Below are 21,035 nucleotides of genomic sequence, written 5' to 3' on the forward strand. Positions count from 1 at the left end.
TGGTAATGATTTTAATTAAATCTTGTCTCCCACAGTATACAGAGTTATGGCCCATTGTTCATTTCCGAATCTGTCCAGATTTGAAGGACTGTGGATGGTTTGCAATACTTTGCCTTACCTTGTTTTCAATAAAGTTGATATACGCTATAATTTCCAAACTATTAACTGATACTTTAATGGAGCTTGAAGTGTGCCAGCACCATCCATGGAAGGTGTGCAGTACTGTACCACTACAGCTCCATGTACGTAGGTGCATTAGAAAGCAAGACATGGTTCTGTCTAGTTGATTGTGCACATGTATCATTCAGGTTTTGTATTTATAACTAATGAGTGTAGAGCCCAAAGGGTAGGGCCCAAGGAAATTGGGATAATTTTTTAAAAGAGTAACTCCATTTAGAAGGACTTGATGAAAAAGTTTTTTCGCCACTGACATATACCGTAGCTTTGTTGAACTCTGACCTGTGGGCAGGGCTCCTTTTTTCACTAAACACCAATATGGACATTGAAGTCTATAACTAAAAGGGAAAAAAAATAGTCTTCTGTATGGATATACCCCCTAAAAGGATTTCAGGTGTTTGATTCAGGCCCATGTGACTTTTGTTGTTTATTAAACATGTCATCTAGCAGTCTAACCTTTATTTTGTCATAACCATTGATTGATAAATAAAAGTATTTTGATTTTAAAGTTGATAAAAAAAGTCTTTGCAGAATGAAAAGTTTTAGTCAGTGGTCATTGTTTACACCTTACCTTAGATCTAAGAGAACTTTATGGAAATTAATGTCCATATTGGTGTTTAGTGAAAAAAGGAACCCTGTCCACAGGTCAAGAGTTCAACAAAGCTATTTGTCAGTGGCGAAAAGCCTTTTTCATCACAGCTTTGTAAATCAAGGTTCATCTTGTGAAAACAAAAATTGTATTCAAGCAAGCAAAGGAATGTTTCTGATGCCTTCATATTCAACATAGTATGGTTTGTAAAAAGAATATTTTATTGTTCGCATCTGAAGCCTTTACTTTCACTTTCAGTAACAATACATTAACACACTATTCTATTACTATTCTGCCATTTCAGATTACTTACACCAGCACAAAAAGAAAATATTGTTTGGAAAATTTGGCAGCATGAAAGATATTTGGATGATGTTTTATCACTGAGACTGCCAGGTACCCTCATGAAATAATCTTTGTATTAGGGATGCAGGCATAACGAAAATTAAATACAAAATGTAGATAAGTTGCATGATACTTCATAAAATAAAAGCTTTTTATTATGAAATTGATTTCAGCATCAGAGTACTAGTCCGATAATAAATTTGCTAAGCTTATAATTTTAATGATTAATGCACTATTTCTGCAAAGTCCAGGGTGACACACTAATATGATAATACAATATTTATAAAAAAAAACAAAAAAAACAACCTATTTAAGAGAAAAAAATTGTTTTATAGAATTTGAGGGTAAGCCGACATTTGACATTGACATTGGTCCAAATAAAGCAAAGGAAATGCTGAAATTGAAAGCTGATGAGGACCTTGGCAAGATTGAGCTATGTTTGTGTTGGGATGCAATATCTGTGGCTGCAGCGAAGATGAAGGGGTGTCAAGTGGAAAGACTGAAAGAGGCAGACTGTCACAACAAGTGCCCCACAACAGCAGACTCTCCAGTTGAACAGTTCAAAAAATACACTTCTACAGCTTTATTTGGCAAGTAAAACTAGCGAGTATGTGTAGCATTGGCTGCATGTGAAGGTTGTATTTATACAAAAGTGTATATTTACAATTTTTAGACAAGGACATGCTGCAGTGATTTTCTTAACCCCCATCCCCCAGGGGACCCATCCTTTTGTGTGTGTGTGTGTGGGGGGGGGGGGGGGGATTGGATATTCCATCACATTCAAAAATGGAATTATGTCAATTATTACCACAGGTTTTGGTTTTAAAATATTTGACAGAATTGTTTTTTAAACTTTATACACAATTTGTACAAAGATGCATTGAAACAATTTTATAATTAGAACAGAGATGAGTCCTATGATTAAATCATTATGGTAAAACTTCCTGGTGCAAGTGAGGTGAAAATTCCTAAATATACAGGAAAAACATTTGACTAATAAACTATTAGGCTTATCTATTAATGAGCTGGAGTTGCTGAAGGTCAAAGCAGTCAGGTTTTTATTGCTTTTGAAGAAAATCAATCAATTAACTTCAGGTTACCTGGTATTGATACATTTAGAAATTCCAGGGCCGATTGAAAAAAGGTTAGATCACTTTAGGAAAGAATCATGTTTTATGCATGTGCTTCATTCTTTCAATTTAAAGTCAGGCAATCAATAACACTAAGCTACATTATTCTTTATATAGATTAACACATGTAAGGGTGTTTAAATCTTGCATGAATTTTCACATCCAACCAATGCCAAAATCCAGCTTGGTAATAATCGTACAAGGGAACAAAGTCTGTGCTATATGCTCACACTTCTATCCCTCAAGATGTTTTCTATGAATACATTGGGCAATAGGCTTAAATTGTGTAACACTTACTGTTTAAAGAAATGTTTGGTCAGAATTCAAGATCATGATTTCTGTATTTAAAGGAAATGATATCCATATATAATGCTACCCAAAAACAGTTTTGGTCCTTTTTTTAGCTCATACCGTGGCGTCCGTCATCCGTTCATCAACAATTTCTTTAAACGACTTCTTCTTAACCACCGATTGAAATTTGACTAAATTTGACTGGAAGCATCCCTAGGTAGTGGGAATTCAAAATTGTACAAATGGTGGGGCTGACCCCCCAGGGGGCTGAGGGGCTGGGCAAAAAGGGGGCAATTTGGCTATATTGATGTAAACGACTTCTTCTGTAGAACTATGGGATAGATATTTATCATATTTGATTGGAAGCATCAATAGGTAGTGGGGATTCAAAATTGTACAAATGGTGGAGCTGACCCCCCAGGGGGCTGAGGGGCTGGGCAAAAAGGGGGCAATTTGGCTATATTGATGTAAACGACTTCTTCTGTAGAACTATGGGATAGATATTTATCATATTTGATTGGAAGCATCAATAGGTAGTGGGGATTCAAAATTGTACAAATGGTGGGGATGACCCCCAGGGGGCTGACGGGCGGGGCCAAAAGGGGCTATTTTGCTACATTGCTTTAAGCGACTTCTTCTCTGGATCTGGAACCAAAAGATGAATATCAACCATATTTGACTGGGAGCTTCCCTAGGTAGTGGGGATTCAAAATTATACAAATGGTGGGGCCACCCCTCAGGGGGTTGAGGGGCTGGGCAAAAAGGTGGCAATTTGTCTTCATTGCTATAAACGACTTCTTCTGTAGAACTTTGCTCTGGATATAAATCATATTTGGTCGGAAGCATTCATGGGAGGTGGGGATTCAAAATTCATGGGAGGTGGGGATTTAAAATTGTACAAGTAGTGGGGCTGACCCACCGGCTAAGGGGTGGGGCCAAAAATAGTTTATAACTTGGAAATGGTTGAGATCCCCACCCTATAACCATATATACAACTAATGAGTATAAAGAGAAGAATGCACATATGCTTCCAGGATAGCTCCTGGGTCTGGCTCCACCCTTGGGACTTAATCCCTGGGTCATAACTTTGAAACAGTTGAGATCCCCACCCCAAAACTATATATACAATTGTTGGGCATAAAGAGACAAATGCTGTCATGATATTAGAATTGACCCCGGGATCTGCCTCACCCTTGCAAACTTAACCCCTAGGTCGTAACTTTGAAACAGTTGAGATCCTCACCCCAAAACTATATATACAATTGTTGGGCATAAAGAGACAAATGCTGTCATGATATTAGAATTGACCACGGGATCTGCCCCACCCTTTCAAATTTAACTCCTGGGTCATAACTTTGAAACGGTTGAGATCCCCACCCCAAAATTATATAAACAAATGCTTGGCATAAAGAGATAAATGCTGTTATGATATTAGAATTGACCCTGGGGTCTGGCCACAACCCTAGGGACATAGTTTCTTAGTCACAGCTTGGAAACAATTGAGATCCCCACCCCATAACCATAGATGAACTTGCTTGGCATGAACAATCTCATACAGATATGCTACATTCACAAGGTTTGGCCTTGGGGTCTGGCCCATTCCAATGGATCTTATAAGGAGAATATTTTGCTATTATTGCTTAGATATCCAGGTGAGCGTTACAGGCCCTCTGGGCCTCTTGTTTAAAGTCCTATTAAAACAATGTTTATGTCAATAGTTTCTACAATTTTTCTGCCTGTAATGAAATACAATTTTTTTTTATTAAACCGTACGTAACGTTTATTAAAGTGATTCTTTTATTAGAGGACAAAGATGCAGTTTTGGAAGAAGTTTCTTCACTTGTGTTGAATGGAGATATTATTGAAAACAAACAGAAAGAAGAAAAAGGTATTTAGTCAATATGCACTGCATGTTTCGGTCTTGAAACTGCAAATTCAATACTGCACAGATGTTAAATTTTTCCTTTAATTGTGTTGTGACATATCAAAGCTCAAGTTGATTTTGAAAATGAAATATTAAATTTATAGTACACTGTAGATATTAATTTATGTTGGTAAACAATTGCGGTGAATTAAGGAAAATAATTGTATATTAACATAAAGCAATATGTTGATAAAATCAGTATTGAGAAGATAGATGGGGAGGGGGGAGTACAAAAGTTGCCATGGGTAGGAGTGAGTTGGGGAGTCACAAAAAAACACCCAAAAAACTCCCTTTTCCCATTAGTATTTCAAACAAGTTTTCTCAAAGCTAAGGCATGGAAACCACGTCCACTATTGAGGCCTAAAGAACTGAGCAAGGCTGGAGTGGATCCTCTGAGTGATTTTCTACTACTGCGTAGCTACGTCCAGTGTGGTTCCATGGAGAGGCAGGATTCCAGTAAATCTTTTGACAAGACCAATACTAAGACGCAGAAACCCAGAAGTAAGCTGATTATACTGTCACATTTTGTTTATGCAGGGTTTTTAATGCTATCATGATCAAGGTCTCCATTTGACAAATGAATCCTTGCAAATCATTAATGCGCCCCCACCCACACGTTAATCAGGAATCATTGTGTTTTTTTAAGATATCAGTATAACTCCAGTTGTACATATATATTGGGTCATACGACCTGAAAATATTTCAAAACATTAATGCATTGTGATATTACACCAATATAAAATATGAAGCGATTGCCTATAACATATAAATCATTTCCAACAGGTCAAAATGTTCCTGTTACAGCAAAGACGATGAGAACAGACAGTCCCTGTATGTCACCTTCAGATCTTGACATTCAGAATATCGGTGCAGTTATGCCCAAGAAGAAACAGAAAACTTGGGATCACAGAACTGTCCCTGTGACTATACAAGGTATCAGTATTTTTTTGTGTTGTTTGTATGGGTATAGCTGTGCTGTGTGATGTAAGGAGATATAAAGGATATTTAATGGTGTTTTCAGTAATAATAAATATATTTCACCAGTGTGGCTTATATTTTGATATTTTTCACGAGTACATGAGTTTGATTTGAAGGTGATTTTGCCTCTGTTTGTATTTGATGGTGATTTTGCCTCTGTCTGTATTTGATGGTTATTTTGCCTCTGTCTGTATTTCCATAAAGCAGATATTATCTCTGTATTTGAAGGTGATTTTGCCTCTGTCTGTATTTGCATGAAGCAGATATTATCTCTGTATTTGATGGCGATTTTGCCTCTGTCTGTATTTGATGGTGATTTTGCCTCAGTCTGTATTTGATGGTGATTTTGCCTCTGTCTGTATTTGCATGAAGCAGATATTATCTCTGTATTTGATGGTGATTTTGCCTCTGTCTGTATTTGATGGTGATTTTGCCTCAGTCTGTATTTGATGGTGAGGTGATTTTGCCTCTGTCTGTTTTTGCATGAAGCAGATATTATCTCTGTATTTGATGGTGATTTTGCCTCAGTCTGTATTTGCATGAAGAAGATATCATCTCTGTATTTGAAGTAATTTTACCTCTGTTTGTATTTGATGGTGATTTTGCCTCTGTCTGTATTTGCATGAAGCAGATATTCTCTCTGTATTTGATGGTGATTTTGCCTCAGTCTGTATTTGATGGTGATTTTGCCTCAGTCTGTATTTGCATGAAGCAGATATTATCTCTGTATTTGAAGTGATTTTGCCTCTGTCTGTATTTGATGGTGATTTTGCCTCAGTCTGTATTTGCATGAAGAAGATATTATCTCTGTATTTGAAGTGATTTTGCCTCTGTTTGTATTTGATGGTGATTTTGCCTCTGTCTGTATTTGCATGAAGAAGATATCATCTCTGTATTTGAAGGTGATTTTGCCTCTGTTTGTATTTGATGGTGATTTTGCCTCAGTCTGTATTTGCATGAAGCAGATATTATCTCTGTATTTGAAGGTGATTTTGCCTCTGTTTATATTTGAAGGTGATTTTGCCTCTGTCTGTATTTGAAGGTGATTTTGCCTCTGTCTGTATTTGAAGGTGATTTTGCCTCTGTCTGTATTTGAAGGTGATTTTGCCTCTGTCTTGGAGATCATTGAGGACCAGGCATCCTATTTCATGGCTGCCCTAAGAGGAAGTAAGGGCATGTACCTCCCTAACAACTTCTCAGATCTCACACCGGACAATGCAAGGTTTCTTGTAAAACAGAACGAAAAATGTCTTGAAGATAACAAAGAAGATGGTAAATATTCTGTAGATGTGAATTTTATTTTATGCACTTGTAATTAAATCTTAGTATACGTATTTCATTTTTGCAGAAAAAAATCACCAAATATAACATTAAAATCTCATATTGTTACACCCCTGATTATTTCATTTGCCACTTTGCTGATGTTTTTGATGTCTTCATAAGTCATTGCTTGAAGATGGTTTTTTATTTATTATTTGCTTATTCCCCCCTTTCTCATTGATTTAAAACTCTTTACAGCACAAACATTGTGCCGGGAAAATGCTGGCAGTGTAACACGGCTTTGATGTGTGATATATTTAGGGGGGTATATGATGTGTTATTCCATGATTTGTAAATTGTATGCTCCCATTCCAATAAGTGATTCCAAGTTAATCGATGACATTTCCATTTATTTATATTATAGGTACTAAGTGTGATACATACAAGGCCACTGTTGCTTTACACATTCTGTGTGGGGCGAGAGATATCCTCATCCACTGCTGTTTTGAATCTGCCCTGTCTCACATCAAGTCCATGCAGGAGAAATACCAATCAGTCTTAAAAAGTAAGTCATAATAAAAAATACTATTTCAGATGCTGAATTAGTGCCTGTTAGATGGCTTTAAGGTATATTTAAATAAATTTGACTGATTTGAACTTCAAGGTCAAAAGAGTCAATTTTATTAAAACAAATATAGGAAACAGGAGAGTGAGCATTGCCATTACAATAAAAAGTAATTTTCTACTGAAGTATTCCCTATAAATCTAAACCTCGATCATGCTGCAATGCATTTAACAGAAGTAAAGTTGTTTTTAATTTTGAGTATTTGAAAGAAAAGGTTGAGAAAAAATACCCCAAAAACTAAGGTTGAAGTTGAGATCCATCTTTTGCAAAACCCTACAGTATACTGGTGTTGCTCTTTAGGAATTAAATTGCACAGCATTAAATGAGAAATAAATACCTGGGCAAGAGCTAACTCCAAGCCAGACAATTCTGTACAGAAGGGAGAGTTCTCCATTGAATCTTGACGGTTTTAACAGGTAGTACTGTACCCTTTGCCTTGAGGTCTTAATGAATGGCTCTCTTTGTTGAAAAATGTTGAGGTTTACAGGAATAAATGTACATATAACTAAATGATCCGGGTATTCAAGACGTTCAAGTTTGTAATACAAAAGTTTTCAGAATATATGATATAATAATGATCGCGCTGTCAGTCTGGTTTTTTTTTAAATTCTTTGTACAAATATATTTGACAAAGGTCTGTATTAATATTTACCTCTGTTTCAAGGTTACAGTCATTTCAGTGCCATGGGAAAACCTAATGTATTATTCATGTTACAGATTGCTTGGATGATATGAGGAAAAAGCTTTTTCAACTTAAATGCAATTTCAACCAGAGAAGAATTTTCCATCCAAAATTAGTCTCATTGTATTGTCATATCAATGAAAGGCTGCAGAAATCAACCAAAGACCAAGATGGAACAAAAGAAAAGGTTAACTAACTCCAAAAATACTATATTTAATAAAGAACCACACGACTCTAATTGTTTTCCTTGTCATAATCTTATTTAAGATTGAAGCTTTGGTGAACAAATAATATGAGTATTACAATTAAATTTGATTACACTTAGATAATGTTGGTCTGATTGTAATTTTATATAGTATATGATTATTTCTGCATATTCGCGCGTAATCAGCTTTCCAATCTGACTGTAGTAAAGGTCATTATGCAAAGTGTATAGACTATTCAAAGGTCAAACATTAAGACTTGATTAGAAAATAATTATATTTGATACAAAGCCACACCATACATGGCTTTTTATGCCCCCGCCACAAAATGNGACATTTTCTAGTGATTGATCATTCTTGCTAGCTAGGCCAGGGTGAATTCTGCAAACCAATTGTTTTAGTATTCATGATTGTTTGATGACATTGCAGTGCCTGAATGGTGAATTCATTTGTACAGCTGTGTTCATAAATATTTTGTACCACTCCTTGAAAACTACAATAAGGTTTTCTACAGAATCAGCTTAAAAGATCCAAACATTTATTATTATATTCTTTTATACTCGAGCCATACAAAAGCGTTGTTTATTACATTATTTGTTATTTTTCCATACTAAACAAAAGCTAACATTGTGTATGGGTCATTTAAAGTGTTTGTCTAAATTGTTCATCTGTCTGTGCGTCAATCCTACCAACATGTATTGGTTTATTAGACTTTGTGTTTAGCTCCTAACTCTTTATATTAAAAGTCATCAAAATTCACTTTGAGGAGAACTACACAAATATATGTCAAATAAAGTAGGCAGTGTATGTCGCTGTGATCGGTATTTTCGATTTCATTGACTTATAAAGGTAGACTTTTTATTTAGCTTTGTTTCCATCACAGCAGGAGCAAGGTATATACCTTGTATGTTAACAAGCATTTTCTAGTTATTGGTGGGGTTTTGTTTCCTCTCTAAAAGGACCCAATGTTAAAATACAGAAAGTGTGTGTGTTTCTCACCCATGCAAATATTTTAATTAATGTGGCACAGTAGGTATAGATTGCTATGCTATAAATGAGTTTTTATTATTTCGGTACAGTAAATCTTAAAATACAAGATGCAAGATGTACTTTAAATATTCCCTTTGGATTTGGTTTTGCTAGATCTTGATTGTAACTGGCCAGGAGCGTATGAGTCTGAAGTGTTGCCTGAGAGACTTTGTGCGTGGTGGATCAGGTGTGAAGGCTGATCTTCTCACAGACTTGTCGGGAGAATTGTCGAAAAGGTAAAGATCATCATTAACTGAACATGAAAAGCAAAAATACATGTACAGGTGACATAAATACACAGTTTATTTTAACATTTCTTTTTAATTATCAAGGTTTATAGCTGCTAGAGGAGTCCTTTTCTTTTTCGTTTGGAAAAGTTTTGTCTGAAAAATATCTGACATGTGATAAAAAAATTTTTTTTTTTTTTTATCTTAGACTGGTATTGGTGTGCAATAATTTATAATGCTTACTTTTACAAGAGTAGATTGAAGTTTATTAAAGATACTGTACCAGTGGAAATCTTTAATTACTCAAAATATACCAAGAGTAAATTTAACAAACTTTATTTACGGTAAAGTAGATTTATACCTACATTTAACACCTAAGGACTTAGAAAATTACTTTTGCTATTTTCAGATTTGATACAGATTTTTTTTAATATAAAAATCAATTGTAACTAATTGAATCATTATACAATTTTGTGCCATTATTATGATTTCTCTGTCCAAAGGCTTGAGTCAGTGACCTGTTTGATATCACACAGAAGTGAGCTTTTCACCGAGTTTCCCTGGTGCTTGTTTACGGTTGTGATGGATTATGACGATTCTGGCGATGACACTGTACTACAGGACTTGTGTAAAGCACACAGTCTACCTCTCATTTCCTTTAGTGTTAAAAACAAAGATGTCCCTGCAGGTAAGACTGGTATCAGTACAGTAAAACCTTCTGTCTTCTTTGATTTCGGCGGTATAATGAGTTTGGCGGTATATCAGGTTTACTGTTTTGAACCCAAGTGTTCACACACCAACTGAACTTATACTTTAAAAAAATGATAATAAACTTCAAAATCCTTTTTTTTTTTTAAATTGTTTAATATTTAAATTTATCAAAAATGTGAACATGGAAAACAAAATCACAATATGTATACACGAAGTGTCACACACAAATAATGTTTAATTAAAGCTGTGATATCCCGACAATTTCGATGCAGAATTTAGTAAGAGGCGAAGCTATGTTCACTTCCGTGTTATCGTCGTCTTCATAGTCTTAAGTTTGTGTGTGGTGACAGTTTTGATAATGTCATTGTCCACAACAACTTAACTGGGTTGAAAAACAACAAATAGTAAGTAAATTGCAGAAGTGAGATTTATTCATCATAATTTCTGCAGTAAAACTTACCTGTAGAAACAACAAAGGTCTAGCTATGGTTCAACAATTTCATGTGTGTACAACCATACAGCTGATATACCTGGTCAGTCGGCAGTTACATGTAACAATACAATGCATGTGCACACGTACGTAATATTCCTGTCATCGTGATATACCTGTACTTGACTCAAATTGGCGGTATTTAAAGAGGTCAAAATATTGTGATTTTAACCATTTGTTTTAGAAATATGATGGTGGATGGCGGTATGCGTGTTTGGCGTTACAACGGGTGCATAAGTGTCGGGGGGGAATCCGTTCTGAGTAAATTAATGGCGATATGCAAGTTTGGCGGTTTAACGGGTGGCATAACAACAGTGTTTTACTGTACATCACTAAACCTCGTTATATTGCCATCAGTCAATCCTGACGTTTGGCATTAAGAGGGGGTTGGAATTTATTACTGAAGGAAACCTATCTATAAAGAAATTGTTGAAAATAAAAAATGAGCAAAAGGTAACCTTGAAAACGGTGGCAATAATTGAAATCTAATTACATGTATATAGGGACATCATTTGGAGATTTTACTTTATTTAAGTGTTTTGTTCATGTACTGCTATAATGAACACATAAATGACATTGCCGATGAAGGGGAGTCAACTCCTGCAAATGTTGAAATCTTTACCTTGAGGTACAGTTTGTCTTAGTTTGTGAAATAAAACTACTTGAACAGTTTTATTTGACTCTATTTGAGCATTTCACGGGATCTCATTTCTAAATCTTATACCTTCTGGGCTGATAAAAGCGTTTCCTTCACAACTTAGCATCACAATTGTATAAATGGCTACAATTAAATTGCTGACTAAAATAAATCTTCAGTAATTTCCAAATATTTTGGCACCATTGAAGGCTTTAGCAACACGAAGCTAACATTTGTTTTAGAATGTTGTTTAGGCCATCATCTTTGCGACACCTTTTAAAATAGATAGGATTTCCAAAAACAAATTTTACAAATGCACCAAAATTGTTATATGCATATAAAAAAAGGATTTTTAAGTTTGTGCTAAAAGCAAAGAGAATTTTACATCTGACACCATAAAAAAAATCACTAGTTTATTGCAGTTTGCAGTAATTGAGATAATGGTTCTCTTGGTTGTTGTTTAGATTCCAGCACTGAAAATCATATGGCGCCTCAAAACAAGGATATGTGTGCACCACTCACCATCATTGGGTCACGTTATCTCACCTCCAGACCAGAGTTACTGCAGCTGCTGGAAACAAGGTCGGTTATAACAAGTTAAACTGAAGTGCCTTTCAATTGTTTTTTATGGTGTTTATCTCACATGTCTAAAGTGAAGGGTTCAAATAAAACATGGTCTTGCTTGCCCACTTTCAAGGTCACAGAATACTTAGGATGCATGATAAAATTTAGCTTCTAGATTTGTTAAAATGAAATACCTTGACACCCTTTCAAGGTCACAGAGGTCAGAAGTATTAAAACTTGGCGAGTAATACTATTTTAACTTTTATTTGTCTCTATGGGATAATGGGAATATAAAATGACACGACCTCATTGGCTGGATTGTAGTCATGGTTATGTCAGTGATTTGTGCTATTGACTCTGATCGGTAGGCCTCAGACTGATGAGTATGTTTTCTAATCTGAACATTATTTTCTTTATGAATCCAAATAACAAATTAATAAAATGTTTATCATCAAATTTGTTTTCCTTGTTAAAAAATGGATGCATAATTATTCTTCTGAAAAGTACAGAAAGACTTCATTATATGTTTTTAATTTGAATTGCTATATTACACAGGGGCATGGATCGCTTTACTTGTAATATAAAAAAATAGGGGTTTCCGATACTAATATATATATTAGTAAAGGAGAACCCTATTTTTTTTATATTACAAGAAAAGCGATCCATATTAACATAGGAGACCCCTATTTTTTTAAATTACAAGTAAAGCGATCCATATTAACATAGGAGACCCCTATTTTTTTTATATTACAAGTAAAGCGATCCATGCCCCTGTGGAATTATCCACAAATAAAAGATTTAGACAACTGGATTATGATAAACAGCAGTGACATTATTCTTTGATCATAGTGTGATTACCACAGCAGTTATAGAGCATACAAAGTAGTGTATCTTACTGACAGACTTCAGTTTTGTTTCAATTGCAGACATAATTTGTTGATTCTGGAGCGTGACTATGACCAGATCAAGAGTATTGATGAGATGTACTTTGCAGACTTGGTGATAGATGAAAAAACCTGTGTGGTTGTCCAACCATTACAAGACATGGCAGAAGTGTGGCAATCTGAGCTCTTCCACTCGAAGATAATCACACTCAGTCTCAAATTCACAACCTGCTATATAGTGTTCTACAGTAACCAAAAAAGGTAAAAATTATTCTAATGTAATTTTTTGTAATTTTTTGTAAATCATATACATGTATCTAACTTGTTATAGTTTTTGTCTCTGCCATTCATACAAATATGCTGCATATAGGAATGAAGTAAACAGAACCAGTACTAATTGCTGATTAGTACTTTGTAATTGCATTAACACTCATGTTTTGATCATGTGTGAAATCAACTACATACCATATCTCAATTATCTATGAGCTTTTATAATTCCTGTCAATGCTGTCATAATGCTTGTCAACAATGATCAAAGTTTTGAAAATGATAAATTTAAAGTACATACATGCACATAATATGGTACATGCTTTATTATTTTTTCAGCAAAAAGCACAGTTCCTGTTTGGAGAACATCAATCGGTTTCAAGCTGCAGTTGGAAATCCTGCTAGAAAACAAGAATTTCTTGTCCAAGTAATTTTTTTTCCCATTCTTAAAATGAGCACTGATGACAATTTTCTGACTAAGATTCACCTTTAATACCAGCTAATTCAATTTCAAATCTTTGTCCTTCACTAAGGGTTATGTAAAAAATGTGCATGCTCACACAAAATATCGTACCCTTTTAATACAAAAAATTGCACTCTTAACAATGGAAAAAATCAATGATTATTTATCTTTGTACATTAAGAAAAGAATTAAGGCGTGAGATAAAGAACAGAAATATATTAACTGTTTAATACAAGTCTTTTACTGTGTCTTTTCTTTCACAGCAACAAATTAAAACCACAAATAACAACTAAGTTTACACATATCAGCCATCGATTTAAGTTTGTATGCCCCGCCATAAAATGGAGGGGCGTATAGTGTTGCCCATGTCCATCCCGTCCCGTCCCGTCCATGAGCGTGGGCATTTATGTCTTACAGACATTATTTAGTTTATGAAAGTTCCTCAGGGTATGGTTATAATCTTTAAGAAATGCTAAATATCTCTACTTTGTTTTCAATGCAAAGTTAAAGTTTTTGGCAGTGGTACATTGCGTATTGAGGATCCTTAATTAAAATAATTTGTTTTTGTAACTGCTAAAGAAAGTACAGTCACCAGCACACATACACACATACACACATATACAACACACATGGAGGCACGTCCTTAAATGACCTTAACTGTTGATAGGACATTAAACTTGATAAAACCAAAAGCCAAAAGCAAAACAAAATAAAGTACACACAAATGTTTCATGTTTATATATAGTAAAATGTAGGTCTCTAATAATAAGTTTAATTAACATTTTTCTCCAGACATTCATTAGTGACAATGCTGGTGAGGCTGCAAAGTTTGTGAGAAACGTCTGTGATACCAGTGAAGGAATGCCTTCAGTCAGGAAGGATGGGAGTCGGGGAAAGAGAACGTGGTTAACGGAGGAGTGCAGTGAGGTAAATCATATCGATGATAGGTTTATAGATAATTTGATCCACCACAGTAGTTTTATCATTTAAGCTCTAATCCTTAACCTCCCTTTACATAATGTGCATGCTTGAGAGAATTATTTCTTGTACATGTATAGTCAAATCATATCTAATCTGATACCCTTTTCGACACGAGATGTATAGATCATATAAGACGCAGGGTGTCAGAATACACAGGTCTTATTTGATAGTTTTCATAGGAAATTAATGAGATAAAAATATGTTGGATAATGGAGGTTGTTGGAATACTTAGGAGTCGGATCAAACATGTTTCAATGTAACACTTCCGTCATGGTGTAGATTTCACAATACTTTAAGTCACCTGATTTAGGAAATTTTAAATTTGAGAAGGAAAATTGTATTATTTAAGGAGAATAAGTCTACAACACATCATTGATAGTGTATTTACCAGACATTTTGAATGGTTTACCACTGTTTACAGGAGGAAAAAACATTGCTGTCTTTCCCTTGTTTTAACTCATTCAGGTATGACTTTGAGTTTGTTAAGTAATTTGTTTATCATGAAAAGTTACTTTTGATGTATCACCTGGGACAAATTACAAGTGAGCCAAAGCCAAAGCAACTTTGGACACCTGGTCAGATGTTGGACTTGAATCCAGTTTTTCCTTCCAGCAACATCTTCGTTATAACCATGACTAGGCCTAGAGTTTTGAGCTGTAGTTTGTTGTTGTGAAGGACAATTAAAAAGATGCCCTGAACCTACTTTCAAGGTCACTGCATGGTACAAACAAAATGTAAAATAACCTTCATCTATATTCAAGGTCACTGCATGGTACAAACAAAATGTAAAATAACCTTCATCTATATTCAAGGTTACAGGACTGAAAACTTTGGATGACTTCTTCTGAATACCAGAAAGACTAGAGACATGATATTTGACATGTATGATAGTGGAATGGAGGATTATAGTTTGTCTTATAATTTAACTTACTTTCAAGGTCACATATGTGAGAAAATGTTATTCAAATCTTATGTCATGGTATTTGGTCTGTAGTTTGCTTCGTTGATGAGATATCAGTTTTCCTCAAATAAATTACAGGTTCCAATGGTTAGATATGTTAAAAACCTCAAGCAGCCGTTCTTATCTAATGAAGTATAAAGCCTGTACATTGTAGCTATCATATTTGGCCCATAGCTTGCTTTGATGGAGGGCTATCGACTTTGTTCAAATAAATAATAAATAATAATACTAATATACAACATTTGATATAGCGCCTTATCTAGCTAGAATAAGCCACTCTTAAGAGCTTTACAGTACACAGACATACAATTTATACAATCAATACAATTAGCATGTACATTAATCAATACAATTTTGAGGAATTTGTAGGAGCTGCCTTATCAGGCCCTAATATAACTACTAGTCATATGCCATGTACCTGGCTAATATCACCCTATGTGTGTATGCCCGTGTGTGCTGGAGAAGTATTATGTTAAATAACATTAACTAATTTATATTTAGAGTCGCAAGGTTTAGTTATGTAGATTCAAGTTGGTTTGATTTGGTCTGCCAGGTACACAAGTTTGTTTATTTTTTCAATATGAAAATTAAAGTAAATAAGGACTATCACCTAAAGGCACTATAATCAAAGGACAGAAAGCAGGTTATTAATGTTAGATGTCAAATGACCAGGAATATTAGCAATACAAGCCCCTAGGTGCAAGGTGTTTGTTTAACTTAATTTCCTGTTAATTATTATTTTGATGTTGCCTGCGTTGCTTTTGTTATTTATTATGGAATGTGTACAGTAACATTTTTTATTATGAATCGCTTCTTTAGTTTGCTGATATTAAGATTTGATGATCTGTATCTCACTATTAGCTATTTCAATGTTAATTTATCAGGGGATCAGGGGAGCAGTATCTTAAAAATGCCAAAATAAAGTCGAGATTTCCTCAACATCCCAGCAGCATTTTTAACCAAATTGTGACCCATCTCATAAAAGTCATTTTGGATTATCTCCTATAAAAGTGTTCCTCATTTATTTACTTGTAATGTTTCGGTAATATAAGTCCTATAACACCTTTAGGTATCAAAATTTGTCACCTGTAATATAAACCATCAATCCATTCATTTGATTTCATTGCATTTTCTTGCAGTGCTCAACTTGTCCTACAGAAACTGTCTCTGAGTGAACTCTTTGCCAGTTCTTACAGTGAACTAGTCATCTTGTTTTCATGGATTCCACCAAAGTTCCTTAAGGTCTGTCTAAGGAATAAAATGTTTTGATTTGTTAGCCAATTGTCAAATATCAAGTACATCTATTATAGTCAAAGCAGATGAGTAGTACATGCCCTATTATCTCCCTTGTCAGGAAGGAATTGTGTCATGAGCCTTAAACTTAATAATAAATTTTGTCAAGTTATGAAACTACATGTATAAACATGATTAAAGGTTAATACAAAAATGCATAAGTAATTAAATTAAATTAAAATTTAAATAACTTGCACTTCATATTTACTGATAAAATTGAACTTGTATCAGACCTTTTATAGTTGATGTATATTTTCTAGTCATTTCTAGAGATGGTTCATAGTGAGAGAGGTCTCAATTGCTTGGGTAAAGAAACCTCTCATGATTTCACTGGCATGTCAGAGCTGGTTGAAGACTCCATCTCAACATTAGAAGATGAAATAACACATACCATCCGTCGGAACCCACCCTTGCAACGACAGAAGCACTTGAATACTGATAACACTTTACCACCTGAACCAATAGCCATGAACAGACATATCAAACCAAGTATTGATATTGAAAGAGAATATCTAAAGGAGGGTTTAAGAAAATCTTCTTATCAGTACAACCAGTGTATTGATTCTGTGCATCAACAAGTATTGAATTCGACTGAAAGTAACTTAATAGCTCTTCCAAGCAGGAACTTTCCAGGGGAAGTATTAGGTGGACCACAGGAACCACACATAGGAATGGACACCCAGCAAGTCTCCACACAGGACAGCGAAGACATCTTGTCTCTGAATGGATCACAGCCATCTTTGAAATTAAATGAATTCCAAAGGGCTGAAATAGAAGGCAGGAACTTGGTTGCAAACACAAATCCTCAAGAAAATACATGGAGCACTCACAATGAATTCCAACAAGCTGAAATAGGAGGAAAAAACTTGGTTGCTTACGGAAATCCCCAAGGCAACACATGGAACAATCGCAAAGAAATTCATGGGACCACAAGGCGATCTTGTGAAGAATTTCCTAAACATGGAGTTCAGCAATTTGAAAGTGATCAGAATATGACACCAAATGGACATCTCACTGCAGGCTTGGACCCTATATGTGTAGAAGATGCTTTTGAACAAGCAGTCAGTTTGGAGGTCACCAGACGTTTAAAAGCAAAAGGAAAGAAATTGAATACCAATGGATTTTTTTCTGTTGATCCAAGCGGAAATGTTCTGTATGACGAAGCAAGGAAAAAGTCAGCATATGTTGAGGATAGAATATATAATAATCAAGACAGAAACCATATCCAGTCACTAAACCAACAATGTGCTAGAGATGGGATTACTTCTTCAGATTTCTTAACAATGAATTACTATTCTGAAGTGGAAGATTCAAGGTTGACAGAAACTGATCATTCACTTCAAGGAACTTACTGCCCAGTATCACAGTTAGATTATCAAATGCAGCAACCAACATTAGCACATAGAAAACAGTGTGTAGCAGGATCAAGTCAAGGAGAAATCCACTCACAGCTTCAGCACGATATTTCTTGTGGGAACCAACCCATAATGTACAACATCAATGGACAGAAATTCAATGAGGATAGGAATTTAGGGAAACAGAGTATTCTTGTAGAATCTGGAAGAAATATGGAAGAAGATCAGTTTGGTAGAAAAATTCACTACGATGAAAGACTTCAGGAAAACAGAGCTGCTCCAGGTCAAGTGAAGAAACCTGCATATGGTCAAAGATCATTTGCGGGTGATTTGGCTCTTGTAACCCAGAACATTCTTCAGAAGGCTACCAGTTCTGAGCTTCCAAGGAAAAGTTCTTCTGTTTGGCCACCTCACCGTAGAGTCAGCATCGGCTTGGCACCACCTCGACCCCGGGAAGATAGCACCAAGAAAAGTCAGTATGAAAAAAAAAAAAATATATATATATATTAGTTGTGAGTTTGACATCAATTGGTTATCTCCAAAGAGTTCCACAACAGAAAGAGGTTATTTTAGAGAGATATTGATTTCCAGTATTTTTATTTTTGTACCATATGGTGATTTAATGATGAAAAACAATTCCAAGATTTATCTTTCCATTTATGTTATACAGTGTAATACAGTAGAGACATTTGTTGTCACTGGTATTCATCTTTTCAAAAATATTATAATTTGTAGATCAGTCTAAGCTTCACCAACAACCACAATATCAACAACTACAACCTAACCCTGACAGAACTGCCAGGAACAGTCAACAGAGGAATGATCCCCAGCACTCTCATGATGCAGGATATGATGGACAGATGAGTGGGAGAAGTGGGGATTATAGCTCTGAGCAGCAAACATACGGAACTCCCCAGTGTGATGGCCAGTCATCGCTGTGGTCTTCCTATGATTCTCCTCCTATGGATCTTGACAAATCTTCTGATGATGGATATAACCATACTCAATCAGTAAGTCAGTGCTTTTTCTGGGGACTTTTTGGGGCTGATAATGGGCCCCATTCCCAATTGAAACTAAAATGTATTGCATATTTATGCCTTGGTCCAAAAATTTGCAGTTTACTCCTAAAACATTCCATCCCAATTGGTATATTTCCTTCCCAAAATGAGACAAAAAGGTCCAATCCCATTTTAACGAAATTTAGAGCTTATTGTCTTAACATTTTTTACGACCTTTGAGACGCATGATACAGTGCCTGTGTTATGTATCAAATAACTTCTTGTCCAGACAACCAATCCCTCACCGTCCATTCAGTTTCTTGAAATTGGTAGAAGTAACCACTGTCTGATGTAGATGTGCATGTTTATCGGATAAAATAATATAATCTACAGAGTTATTGCCCTTCGGTGTATTTTGGACATTAGAAACTTGTACCTCAGTTTTAGTTTCCACGAAACTTGTCTGGTGTTGCAGTTGTGATTTTATTTGAGACAAATTGATGCAATGTGTTATTGGCTATTGTGTTATTGAATTGGAACATTCAAAACCAGCCATTCTTTCAATTTTTTTTATAACTTATGTACAGAGTTGTGCAGACATCAAAGATGTATTGCTACTACTACTGTATGACCATTTACATCGTGATTTCCCGTCGTGTACTTGAATCAAACTTGTCATGATAACTAGTATGTCCTTCAGTTTCAGTCTGATATCCATCAAACTTGGTTGTGTTTAATCAAGAACTTTATTTTGCTTCCACAGAAATTGCAGGATAGGCCTATATTGTACCCATACAGTAATCTTTTGTTTTTTACAGATATACCACCAATCAAACCTGCAGTCTCACCAAAGACCTTCAAAACGTGAGATTTTTAGAGTCCATAAAATCTTAAATAGACCTTGAATTTTATTAACATCTTATTATAATATAAAAAGCTCTTACACTTAAAAAAAATCTCCTGATTTTAATATTTGAAATGTTCTTTGACATCAGGATAGGAATGTAGACAGTTTGGTAAAAATATGGAACACTTTCACAATGATTTTTATCCTTTACTAGTAAATTGTTGCAAAGTTGAATTATCAGGATCCATTACAGTTTGATAACAATAATAATGAAGCTTTTCCTGTGCCTTTATAATAGTTGCATCACATCTTTCTTCAGAATTATTTCCAACACAGAAGAAACTATCCTATAAACGTGTTCCGGGATCCAAAGGAGGTCAGACGAAATTGGTGTTCAAGGGGAAGTAAACAATTGTCTGGACATTCATGAATAACGTTATGTGAAGTTTGTAAAAATTACATGTACATTGTTAGACTTGGAGGTGCTTTATCATACATGACTCTACTTATCATAACGTCATTACTTTGAATATGTATATCTTCAATATCAAATTTTCACTGTGTGAGGAATGTTTCAAAAATTAATTCTGTATTAAAATTTTATGCAAAAGTAACAAATAAAGAAAATTAAGAAAGTTATGGAAGCTTTGTATAACTCTTTCACCAAAGAAATCATCATCATTCATAACTCTCCTTGACTGTATTCAGGAAGAGGAACATTATGGAATTTAAAAGAAGTCTCTTTTTACCAGTAGATCTCATTAAAAATACAGATTTTGTTTGATACAAGTTATTTCATGTCAACCAATATTTTAATGTTTTATATTTTCAACAAAATTTGTACAAAGTTCGCATTTAAAATAAATCATGGTATATAGCTGTGGTCAAATGGCCTTATGCCACTGTGCTTTGTCTGTCAGTCAACATTTTAGATATTGTGAATCGTTCATCATCAACAATATTAGATTGATATACTATGTACAAGTCATGTAATATGAAGTTTCAGTAAGGGTTCCTGAAGTATTTTATGTCACTAATCTTAGACTTTCCTGTACATTCAAGTGCCCAAATAATGATAATACTTTGAGACGCCACTGATATTGAGACCAGTTTGTTGACATTTT

The 21,035-nt window shown here is 34.9% G+C and overlaps 1 protein-coding gene across 4 annotated transcripts in view; it reads left to right on the forward strand.

The window, feature by feature from the left end:
* LOC110442175 (uncharacterized protein C9orf84-like) overlaps window positions 1–20,988 on the forward strand; it is a 33,131-nt gene extending 12,143 nt beyond the window's left edge. For 3 of the 4 annotated variants that reach the window (XM_021485654.1, XM_021485653.1, XM_021485656.1), the window contains 20 exons: window positions 1,071–1,162; window positions 1,447–1,701; window positions 4,337–4,420; window positions 4,784–4,957; window positions 5,240–5,389; window positions 6,533–6,706; window positions 7,119–7,259; window positions 8,037–8,188; window positions 9,348–9,469; window positions 9,964–10,148; window positions 11,763–11,880; window positions 12,789–13,007; window positions 13,353–13,440; window positions 14,269–14,403; window positions 14,879–14,922; window positions 16,558–16,660; window positions 16,972–18,538; window positions 18,802–19,076; window positions 19,883–19,928; window positions 20,231–20,988. In XM_021485654.1, the coding sequence (XP_021341329.1) occupies window positions 1,071–1,162; window positions 1,447–1,701; window positions 4,337–4,420; window positions 4,784–4,957; window positions 5,240–5,389; window positions 6,533–6,706; window positions 7,119–7,259; window positions 8,037–8,188; window positions 9,348–9,469; window positions 9,964–10,148; window positions 11,763–11,880; window positions 12,789–13,007; window positions 13,353–13,440; window positions 14,269–14,403; window positions 14,879–14,922; window positions 16,558–16,660; window positions 16,972–18,538; window positions 18,802–19,076; window positions 19,883–19,928; window positions 20,231–20,319 (4,213 nt within the window). In that variant the 3' untranslated portion in view covers window positions 20,320–20,988. The remainder of the gene's footprint in view (window positions 1–1,070; window positions 1,163–1,446; window positions 1,702–4,336; window positions 4,421–4,783; window positions 4,958–5,239; window positions 5,390–6,532; window positions 6,707–7,118; window positions 7,260–8,036; window positions 8,189–9,347; window positions 9,470–9,963; window positions 10,149–11,762; window positions 11,881–12,788; window positions 13,008–13,352; window positions 13,441–14,268; window positions 14,404–14,878; window positions 14,923–16,557; window positions 16,661–16,971; window positions 18,539–18,801; window positions 19,077–19,882; window positions 19,929–20,230) is intronic. The other variant, XM_021485655.1, reaches the window with a different exon arrangement.
* Window positions 20,989–21,035: the final 47 nt, after the last annotated feature.

The sequence above is a fragment of the Mizuhopecten yessoensis genome, unplaced genomic scaffold, assembly GCF_002113885.1.
Source record: "Mizuhopecten yessoensis strain PY_sf001 unplaced genomic scaffold, ASM211388v2 scaffold716223, whole genome shotgun sequence".
Classification (NCBI taxonomy): Eukaryota; Metazoa; Mollusca; class Bivalvia; order Pectinida; family Pectinidae; genus Mizuhopecten; species Mizuhopecten yessoensis.